The sequence below is a fragment of the Mustela lutreola genome, chromosome 14 (genome assembly GCF_030435805.1).
Source record: "Mustela lutreola isolate mMusLut2 chromosome 14, mMusLut2.pri, whole genome shotgun sequence".
Lineage (NCBI taxonomy): Eukaryota > Metazoa > Chordata > Mammalia > Carnivora > Mustelidae > Mustela > Mustela lutreola.
The window spans coordinates 43,933,456-43,945,885 of NC_081303.1; the positions used below are offsets into that span (position 1 = coordinate 43,933,456).

Genomic DNA, 12,430 nt, shown 5'->3' on the forward strand with positions numbered 1-12,430 from the left:
ATACTAACAGTAAACTATTCAGAAAGAGAAATAAAGAAAACAATCCCATTTATAATTGCATCAAAAGAATAAAATACCTTGAAAAAAATTTAACCCAGAAAGTGTAAGACCTATGTATTAAAAACCAGAAGACACGGATGAAAGAAACTGAAGATGACACTATAAATGGAAAGATAATCTGGTCTTATGAATTAAAAGACCACATTAAAATATCCATCTTACCCATTTTATCTATAGATTCAAAGTAATCCATATCAATATTCTAATGTCATTTTTTTCACAGAATTAGGACAAATAATTCTAAAATCTGTATGGAACCCAAATGATCCTATACAGCCAAAGGAATCTTGAGAAAGAACAGCAAAGCTAAAGGCATCATGCTCCTGTTTTCAAACTATATTACTAAGATATAGTAACCAAATCAGTATGCTACTGGCACAAAAACAGACACAAAAATCAGTGGGATGGAACAAAGAGACCACACATACACGGTCAATTAATTTATGAGAAAGGAGGCAAGATTATGGATAAAGGACATTCTTTTTAATAAATGGTGCTGGGAAAACTGGACAGTCATATGCAAAAGAATGAAACTAGATCACTATTTTGTACCACACACAAAAATTAACTCAAAATCGGTTAAAGACTTGAAGGTAAAAGCAGAAACTATAAAACTCCTAAAAGAAAATATATGCAGGTCTTGGAGACAATTTTGGGTCTGACTTAAGAGTCAATGGCTACAAAAGCAAAAAAAAAAAAAAAAAGAAAGAAAGAAAAGAAAAAAAGAAAGGTAGAAAAAAGAAAGGAAATGAGACTACATCAAACTAAAAAGCAAAGTGAAAGAAACCATCCACAAAGTTAAAAGGTAATGTATTGAATAAAAGATATTTACAAATCATGTATCCAATAAGGGTTTAATATACAACATACATTTAATATACAAAACACATAAAGAACTCATACAACTCAATAACAAAAAAATAAACATTGATTTAAAAAATGGGGTGAAGGTCTGAATAGACATCTTTCCAAAGAACACAAACAGACTGCCAATAGGCACATGAAAAGATGCTCAACATCACTACTCATTAGGGAAATGCAAATCAAAAGCACAATGAGTTATCACCTCACACCTGTCATAATGGTTATTGCAAAAAGAACAAGAAATAACGGGTATAGGCAAGGATGTGGAAAAAGGATGTGTATCCTTGCACACTATTGCTAGAAATGTAAACTGGTGCAGCCACTGTAGAAAACAGTTTGGAAGTTCTTAAAAAATTAAAACTAGAACTGCCATGTGATCCAGCAACTCCATCTCTGGGTATATGTGTGAAGAACATAAGAACACTAATTTGAAAAGATACATGCACTATGTCCATCGTGCCATAATTTACAACAGCCAAGATATGGAAATGAGCCAAGTGTCCATCAGTGGATGAATGGATAAAGAGGTATTGTACACACACAAACACATACACACAGTGGAAAACTACTCAGCCATAAAAAGAACAAAATCTCTCCATTTGTGACATCATAAATGGACCCTGAGGTCACTTATGCTAAGTAAAATAAGTCAGAGCAAGACAAACACCATATGATTTGACTTACATATGGAATTTAAAAAACAAAACAAAGACAAAACAAAATAAAACTCATAGATACAGAGAACAGATTAGGTTGATGGTTGCTGGAGGGGAAGAGGTTGGGGGATGGGTGGAATGGTGAAGTGATCAAGAAGCACATACTTCCGCTTACAACATAAATAAGTCAAGAGCATGTAATGTACAGCATGGTGACTATAGTCAATATTGTATTGCAAATTTGAAAGATTAAGAAAGTAAATCTTAAAAGTTCCCATCACACACATGCAAACACACACACACACACACACACATCTGTAACTTTGTATAGTTAGTAATGACAGATGCTAACTAGAGTTACTATAATAATATTTCACAATGTACACAAATGTCAAATCATTATGCTGTGCACCCGAAATTAATATACTGTATGTAAATAATAATTCAACAAAACAAAAACAAAAGAGAAAATAGCAGGTGTTGGGGAAATTAGAACCTTGTACATTGCTGCTGGGAAAGTAAAATGGTGATACCATGTGAAAAATATTATGGCAGTCCTTCAAAAAAATTAAACATAGAATTACCATATTACTCAGCAATTCAAATATAATACAGCAACTCAAACAGATACTTGTATACCCATGTTTCTAACAGCACTATCCACAACAGCCAAAAGGTAGAAGCATCCCAGCTGTTCATCTATAGATGAACAAATCAACAAAATGTGGTGTGTACATATAATGAAGTTTTATTCAGCCTTAAAAAAGAAAGGAATTCTGGCACTTGCGACAGCATGGATGAACCCCCAAAAACCTGCTAAGGGAGATAAGCTAGTCACAGAAGAACAAGTATTATATAATTCTACTTACATGAGGTACACATTCGAATTCATGCAGGCAGAAAATAAAATGACTGTTGCCAGAGACTCAGGGGAGGAGAAAGGAAAGTCGTTCTATGGGGCACAGAGTTTCAATTTGGAAAGATAGAAAAGTTCTAGAGATGCTGCTGCTGATGGTGGCACAGAACAAGGCGAATGTGTTTAATGACATAGAACTGTACACTTGAAGATACTTAAAATGGTAAACTTTATGTTGTATTTTACAACATGAGAAAAAATTGGTGAAAAAACATAGCTTACCAGTTCCTTAGCCAAGTAATCTGCCAGAGTATTGAGAAGCTTGTAATATACTTCAAACCATGGCAGGTAACTGTAAAAAAACAGGAAACAAAAACAAAAACAAACAAAAAAACCAAAAACCTTTAAAAATGTATATGGACATATTATTTAGAATCAAGAAAAGAGATGAAAACATTAATTTTTTATTATTTCAAACAGCTTAATCCTAGATGGCAGAAAAGAACTATACCAATGCTCTCCTTACTATTATAGTAAAATTTTAAATATTATCTATTACTAGTTTTCATAAAATAATAATGATCCAAAGTTCTATTATTAAAGTTATGTATTACATACTTCTATTTTTTCTGCAGTAAAATTATTTAATCCTATATCATAGTATGCATGGTACAAGTGTACTAAAAGCACTCATAGAATAAAAGTTAACCACTGTAATAAAATATAATACAAAACAAAAACTAATCTTAAGAAGCTTTCAAAATACACAATCATTTCTTATTAATGATTACTGAAGAGAATATATAATACAATAGAAATATGTGCCTAATTAATCAATTATTTGAAACTGATGGTCAAGTAGGGTGATAAATTTCAAAGTAAACATCAATATACACAACAGAAAGCCCATTTTAAAAATTGTAAAATTATATACAACTGAAAATACATTTTGATTCACTTTACTAGATGCAAATATAACTAATTCTTATGAAAGCAAAATACTGTCTAAAATTCAATAAACCCCCAAATCTGTACTCCTTATTAATAAATTAAGATATTAGTATATTTAAAATCTATCCAAAGGTTTAATTGTTTATTAAAATGTATTCTTTTTGGGTGTCTGGGTGGCTCAATGGGTTAAGCCTCCACCTTCAGCTCAGGTCATGATCTCAGGGTCCTGGGATCAAGTCCCGCATTGGGCTCTCTACTCAGCAGGGAACCTGCTTCCCCCCTTCTCTCTCTCTGCCTGCCTCTCTGCCTCCTTGTGATCCCTCTCTGTCAAATAAATAAACAAAATCTTTTTTAAAAAAAAGTATTCTTTTTTTTCAAAGAATTATTATAACAGATTACTTTCTAAGAGAAAAACATGTGATGCTTTTAATACGTAACTGTATTCTGACAACAGTACATGTATATAACAATTAAAATTTAAAAATCAATGTATAGAGCTGAGAAAAACAACATTCTATCTGCATTTTTCACATAATGTCTGATTTATTAATAGCTATGAAAGATGCTTTTTGATTCAAGAGTAATCTAAAGTCACAACAGAAGTACATTTGGGGGGCAAGTGGGTGGCTCAGTGGGTTAAACCTCTGTCTTCAGCTCAGGTCATGATCTCAGGGTCCTGGGATCAAGCCCTGCATCAGGATCTCTGCTCAGCAGGGAGCCTGCTTCCCCCTCTGCCTGCCTCTCTGCCTGCTTGTGATCTCTCTCTCTGTCAAATAAATAAATAAAATCTTTTTAAAAAAAAAATTAAAATTGATAAATTAGGAACTAAATCAAGAATATCTCCTAGCAACTAGAATAAAGGGATAAACCAATGGATAACAGAAGAATAAATGTCAAAATATCAGGGCATTGATCTCAAGAATTATGTAGCTGAATAACAGTAATAGTTCCAAAAAAGAAAGAAAAGTGGGAAAAAAGGAATGAAAATTTCTTCTTTAAAGCTGCAGGAAAAATTCCTAGAACTTCAGCTATGAGTGTCCATATTGAGAGTGCCACTGGGTAAACTGTAAAATAAATGAATATCACAGTGAAATTCCATAATAGGAGACAGAAAAGCACCTAAGAATTTCCAAAGAGACAAAACAGGTAACATACAAAGGAATTAAGTTAAAAATGCCACTGAACCTCTCACCAGCAATCCCAGACAGTAAGAAGATTACACCTTCAAAATGCAGAGATTAAATCCCTTTGCAACCTATAATTCTCTGCCCTGAGAAACAACGAATCAGGTGTGGGGCTAGGTTAACAACATCTTCTGTCATGCTAGCACTCAAAAATCTACCACTTTTGTACTGTTTTGGGGAAGCTACTAAAGGATGGCTTTGACAAAATGAGAGAGTGAAAAAAAAGGAGGAACACTAAGATATAGGAGACAAATCTAATCTTATGAAAGAACAATTAAATCTAAGAATAAACTGTACAAAGGCCTAAAGAGTAACACTCTACACCCTCTGGGAAACCTAAAAATCAGATCAGTATTGGTATTCTCAACCATCATATTTAAATGATGCAACAACTCTTTAACTCTAGCATTTAGACAGCTATTCTGCTATACCTCTCACCAAAAAAAGAAAAAGATTATTAACACTATTTTTAAATTTTCAACTCAATACTACGCAAATTACCACATCTTATTTTCTATGCTCATTATAACTAAATGAAATGATCTTCATGGAGAATGTCCTTCTACTAAGACACAATACAGTTCCTTGGACAGAGTGCCACTTTTTCATTTGCAAGCAATTCATATTCATTTCATATTCATATTTCAACTTTTAATGACCTGAAGAAATTGTTACTTCAGGAAAACTTCAGTATGTCATGTAGTTCAGATCTCTGTGTTCACATAAAATGAGATCTAATCTATTCATCTAATCTATTCAAGGAGCATGATGGTCTGTTTCTATCTTGCTCTCAAGAATTTCCAGATAACGCAAAATTTATTGATTTTAGATGGCTGCATGTCTGCTAATCCTTACATTGTCATTTTCATCTTACTCAAATAATGTAAAGCCTTTTTAACCATAAACCTTCTTTCTTGGACCACTATAAAGAAATTATAATAAATTATCTCATAAGTCATTACAAAGTGAGGATCTTCTTCTACACAAAATACCTGAACACTTTTTTGCCTTGCGTGCTTTTCTTTTTTTAAGTTTTTATTTTAATTCCAGTTAGTTAACATACAGTGTTATATTAGCTTCGGGTGCATAATAAAGTCAAGAGTTCTATACATCCCCTGGTGCTCCTCACAAGGACACTCCATAATCCCCATTGCAATTTAATCCAATCCCCAACAATCCTTCCCTCTGATAACATCAGATTGCTCTGTAATTAAGAGTCTGTGTTTTTTGCTTTGTCTTTCCTTCTCTCCCTCTTTCTCTCTCTCTCATTTTTTAACCCTTTACCATTTGTTTTGTTTCTTATTTCCACATATGAGTGAAATCATATGACATTTGTCTCTGGCTTATCTCACTTAGCATTATACTCTCTACCTCCATCCATGTTGTTGCAAATGACAAGTGTTCACTCTTTTTATGGCTGAATTATATATATGTGTGTGTATATATACAGAGAGATATTATATGTATATGTATATATGTACAGACATATACACACAAACACATACACCACATCTTTATCCATTCATCTATCAATGGATCAACACTTATGCTGCTTCCATACCCTGGCTATTGTAAATAATACTGCTATAAACCTAGAGGTGTGTATATCCCTTTGAATTAGTGTTCTTGTATTCTTTGGATAAATACCCAGTAGTGCAACTGCTGGATCATAGACTAGTTCTATTTTTAACTTTTTGAGGACTCTCTATACTGTTTTACACAGTGCTATACATCAGTTTGCATTCCTACTAATAGTACAAATACTCTTCAGTGTTCTGGTTTTCTCATCTTTACATTATTACTTTTTATTAGCTATCTTCCCCTCTCAATTTTCTTTCAAATTGTGAAGATTAACTGAAACAATTTTTCATAAAAGCTAACTCATAAAATTACAACTTATCTGTAAGATTATTTAACTGTTTTTGAAAATAAAACAAATTGAATTAAATAATTAATATTTAGGTTACTTCTCAAAATTTAACAGTGTGAGGTATTTTGCTACCTATATAATTACTGCTCTTTTTTATAATCTCCAAGAATACCAACTCTGGCCGAATTTCATCCTGGCACCAGGCTATGTTTGCTCTTGATACACGATATGCTAGATTTTGTTCTCACATTCATTCTCTTAGTCATCAAATTCAACACTCAACTCTACTATGTTTATAGCACTGCTAGACACTGTAATATTTTATAACTACTTCTAATATGATTTCATCTATAAATGAGACTAACATTATTTTTTTTAAACTATGGCAACAAAGTTTACACTTGGCATATTTCTCATGGTCATCTCTAAGGCTCCAAGATGCTCTGTTATTTCTATTGGGGCAATATGACTCACTAGTCCGTCTGTACTCTAGGGACTACAGAGCAGAATCCAAGAATGAGACTCTGTATGTTAAAATAATTAGAAGAACAGGGAATAAAACTTCTTAAGCACTAACTATATGTATGAAAACATGCTAGGTAGTTTGTATGTGTTATCTCATTTAATTATTAAAATAATGCCACAATGTATAATTGACAAAACTAAAGTAAAACAACTTATCCAGGGTCACAAAGCTACCAAATAGCAAGTCTGGGATTAGAACTCTCTGATCAATCTGACTGAGCAATATTTGCTCAGGGGTCCACTATAGATAGCCCATCACCCAATGGCATGTAGTTCCTTAACATTCAGTCTTTAAATAAACATGTCCAATGACCACAAATTTTCAGGCAGCTAAATAAACTATGACACAAATATGTTCTAGTTTAACCTTAAATCAGTCTACTTATAATTTCTATCCACCGAAGCAAATTCTATCTTCCAAATTTTCATCAACTAATGTTCAGAGCATTATCATTTTGCCTTTTAAATTATATTTTGTTCATATGGGCAACTCTTCCAGCAGATGAAGATGTGTTTAATTCTTTCATCTAATATATTGGTAATTCCTTCCAACTGTAGGTTTTAATACTGTTTCTATGTTCATCACTGTGGATAAAAATTTTTAAAAGGACATGGCCTACAATACGTTATAAGATCCCTCCCAAAATAACGTGCCTATTTACCAACAATCTAAGTATGATATGTTCACCACTAACAGGACTCATAACTTCATTATCTATTGTCTAGCCAGTATTTTTCATTCTATATAATTTGTTCATGAGAGAAAATGGAAAGACTCAAATTTCTACAGCATTGCCTCATACACCAGTGTCATAAAGAGCTGAGTTTAGTTCATACAACATGCACTTTGTGAACACGGACTGATTCTTGGTGATAACAGCTCCTTCTTAAGACTATGTATCATCCACATTTTTTTAATAAAAATATCACATATCAACATGGAGCGATTCTGTAACGTAGTCGTATTCCTAGAAATGGCAGGGAAGCTGGGACATTTTCTGCTGCTAATTAACAACAGCATCTAGAGTACAGGGTGTAAACTGGCTACTGGCAGACTGGCAGACTAACAATCTCTAACCCATGAACATATTTTTTTTTTTTCGTCAACACCCCCGGGTTTAACTGAATAAATTGCCAACTTCTAAATCTGAGATAATTCACTTAAAAATCTGGATCTCCTGCTCCTCTTAAAAGTCCAAAGAACTGGCAATACTGGTCACACGTGTTTCACTCTGTAACAAGTACCCAGAGCTGAGTAATGGCTTCTGTCTTTAGATATGGCATGTCCTACTTGGATCATCACACTAATCCCAACTTCTAATTGTCAGACATTTAACCTATATATCTTATTTGAATCCCCCCTGTAAGTAACTGAATTCCAATCCTTGATATGGTGCAACTACACAACAGGAAGTCCGGCTCATTCTTTTATATGACAAAGAAAATGGTTTGGAGTACACAAAGTCGTCAATAACTCAAATATTTTAACAAGATTCCATTGTAAACTTTAATGACAAAATGTGTAGCAAAATAACATATATATTATAAATGTTATAGATTTATAAAACATAAATTATATAAGCTTACCTCTCTGGGTAAGAAATGTTATTCTCGTGTTTTTATTTTTGTGGCTTTTTAGATAATTTTCAAACAATATTTGTTCAAAGCTATTTCTAACTAACATATAAGCCCTTAAACTGATTAATTATCAATAAGTTAAAATGTTTTTTCACTAAATTTTATAGACCAAAAGACATTCAAAATTTGTTTTCTTGCAACCAACCACAAAAATTCTAGAAAGGTAAAAAAATGTACTCAACATACCATAACGACTTAATTTATTTTACTTTAATCTTATAAAACTGAAAGTGTCATTTCTTTAACAAAGAATAACTGTGATGCATATAGGCTTGCAAACATAAATAAATGTAAAACATTAAGACCAACTGTTTTTTAAAAAGGCAAGAGATTCTTCAAAGTTTAGTTGTAAGACTATTTCCTTAATTTTTTGTAAAGATATAGGGCAAAACACAGAGTTCATATAAAGTCATGAATCCATTTTGTGGCAGTAAGACTTCCCCCACACTTGTGCTTCCACTATAGAGCTGATAAAACTTTTACATTCAAAAGTCAAAGGTTAAATAAAGGAAAGGAAATGTTTTTTGTCAAATAGTCAGGTAACCACTAACAGTCTAAGTGATCAGCAGGAACCTTAACTTATAGTAATCAAATAAAACTAAGGAAACTGCCTTTCCGTAGAAAAACGTCTAATGTCTAGAGGCTGTTTTTCTGTCTGGAAAATTGACACAAAATGTGTAAAATTGAAACATTCTGCTTCTAAGGGATTTGCCCAAAGGAAGAGTGTGAAAGCTTCAAGTTTGGAATGAGTTAAAGGGGGGGGAGGAGCGGGAGGAGACTACAAAGGCCCTAAACATCAATCTGTCTTCCTTATTAGGATATTTCATTTTGAACCCTTGGCAACAATTTTATAGTTCTAAAATTATGTTAATCATATTAGGGTTAAAAAGTTATTTCTTGCATTTTTGTTAGCCTGTGAAAGCAATTCTAAATACAAACAATGGCAAGGGAAAGCATACAACCATATCTGAAAATTCAAAATTAAACATCAACTTTTTCTACCTGATTTTACCTTGTATTAAAAATTTTAACCATCCTTAAATGTATCTCATTTTCATTATGACTATCTTTAAGGACATGCAATATTTTAAACTATTCAATATTAACAAAACTCAAGAGAATTTATATTTTTCATTTGAAACTTAGATCATTAAAATACAAACACTAGAAGGTAATATAAATGAAAAGATTTTTTTGTTAAGATACATTCGATGACATTAAAAAAATTAAAGTCTTTAGCAGCATATTATAAAGACAACTGGAGAAATATCAATTTATATCTAAGAATATTAAATCATTTAATGAGAATGACCCCTAAATAATCAAACTGGTATTATCTCACAATAAAAAAGTTAAGAATATTGTAAGTCTCAACATAAATGCACTAATTTTGCAAAAGAGACAGCTTCATGGGCAAAGTATTAAGATTTTTCATATTCAAAAGTCATAATATATTCCACCGGAAGACATAAGTAACTAATTTTAAAAACTAAAATTAAAAAGGAAATCATCTTTGTGCTAAATCTCCACTTTCAAGGTAAGAGAAAAATGAAATGACCAACTGTCCGATTGAGCATGTAGAGAAACTCTCAGCACTTACATGGGATACTAGGAAAACCATAGCAGTTTTTCCAATTTATAAACTGCTTTATATGCATTCATTCATTTAGAAATTGTGACTAAGACTTCAGTTAATTAGTCTGCTATCCAATAGAAAGATGTGTAAATGTATCTAAACAATTCTTACAGAAAAGACAAGAGTGAAACACCAAAAAGTAAATAACAATTATATGTTACAAATACGAGTCTTTTCTTTTCTTTTCTTTTTAAAGATTTTATTTACAGACAGAGATCACAAGTAGGCAGAGAGGCAGGTAGAGAGAGAGGGGGAACCAGGCTCCCTGCTGAGCAGAGCCCAATGTGGGGCTCGATGTGGGGCTCGATCCCAGGACCCTGGGATCATGACCTGGGCTGAAGGCAGAGGCTTTAACCAACTGAGCCACCGAGGCGCCCCCTTCATTTTCTTTTTTAAACTTCTCTAGATCATCTAGATTTTCCTGAATAAAACATATTACCCTTGTTATCAGAAAAACATGGTTAAAGACATATATTCGTGTCTTGCTTATGCAAGTATTTTGTTAATTTTCTGAAATTTTACCCCTAATAAAGGCTAAACTCAAGACACCTTAGAATTAACACTGAATTCTAAGACCAGGATACTCACACAAAACTGAATGCAAATATTACTCCAAAGCTTTGGGCAGCCATCAGTTAATACTCAGACTACCAATATGGGTGATTCTCTCATATAACCCCTGCAAGCAGCACAGCCCTTAATTAAAACACACACACACACACCCCTCTAGCCTTCAAATGAAGTGATTCCCCTAACCAACTCTATGAATTAGTTCAGTAGGTAATTCTTCTACCTTCCTTCCCTACTCACCTCAGAAGATTACTAGTTAAATTCTACGTCTTGGTTTTATATTGAAACTAAACAAATTTTCTTCTACTACATCTTAAGGATGCAATGAAATTAAATGAGCATTGTTGAAGAGAAACTAATAATAAGAAATAAATTGTAGATGTAGTAGCATTTCTCCTACAAACTCACAAAGCATTTCCACTATGTCAAACATTTTGTGTTGAAATTACAGAAAAACACTAATCTCAGGCTCCAAGAGGGTAACAGGAAAGTCATTTCACAAGCAATACTTTTCTCTCTTCCCAATACTTTTCTTTCACACACTATGTATGACTCCAAATTTCAAGGGCACGGGATAAACGACTCTTCCGATTCTTAATTCTGCTATACCACAATGATCAACTGACTGCCTCTGAAGTGCCTATAATAAAATACACTAGTAAAATAATCTCTTACGCTGCAAACAACTTACATACATTATCTGACGAAAGGTGATCTGGTTAAATTCCCATGGAGTTTTAATATGCTATTTATCTAACATCTGAGACTTTTAGAACCGGGAAAAAATTGATTAAAATGATTCATTCGTTGCAAAAAAATGGATAAATGCTAAAGTATACAAAGTAAAAAAGAAACTGGAGATCTATCCTTCTAGTCTTTTTTATAAGTATATACACTCATATATTAACCATAAATCTTTCTTATTCTTAGCTACTTCTTAAAATAGATACATTTACATACACATATGAATTCTTTACAATATAAGAACATACCATAAATAATACCTTGACACATCTCATCATTTCACAATATACCATAAACATTTCTCTGAGTTAGAGTCTGCTGAGTATATAATTTTCCCCCACAGATAAATAATATTCCATTCTGTTTGTCATCCTTTTATTAATTTATTTTTTCAACAAACACCTATTAAGAATTCATTATGTGCTAGGCACTATTGTAGGCACTGGGAAAATAATCCATCAGTAAAAAGAGAGAACATTATGGCAGGGGGAGGGGGAGCTGCCAGGGGAGAATGGGGAATGTACCATAATATACATAATCAATTCCTATTGAAGGACATTTATATCCCATTATTCTGCTATTATAACCATACCATAATAAATAACTTTGTTCACACTTTACTACTCACTACCGGGAATATTCCTGATATTTAAAATTCTAGAACTATAAATAATTGAGTTAAGGAGTATAAGATTTTATAAATCTGATAGATACTATTAAATTTCTCTTCTAAAGGTTATGTCATTTTATAATCCCCCACTAGCATATGACATGTCTGTTTCCCCACAGGCTTATTTTTTAAAATTTCATTTCTTATAATCTTAATGTATTTATTTTTTTCACCGTTAGTAAGGCTGAGCATCATTCACAGGTATA

General features: G+C 32.6%; 1 protein-coding gene across 5 annotated transcripts in view; it reads right to left on the reverse strand.

The window, feature by feature from the left end:
* DENND1B (DENN domain containing 1B) overlaps positions 1–12,430 on the reverse strand; it is a 277,522-nt gene that overhangs the window by 155,198 nt on the left and 109,894 nt on the right. For all 5 annotated transcript variants that reach the window (XM_059147015.1, XM_059147012.1, XM_059147017.1 and 2 more), the window contains exon 6: positions 2,719–2,788. In XM_059147015.1, coding sequence (XP_059002998.1) covers positions 2,719–2,788 — 70 coding nt within the window. The remainder of the gene's footprint in view (positions 1–2,718; positions 2,789–12,430) is intronic.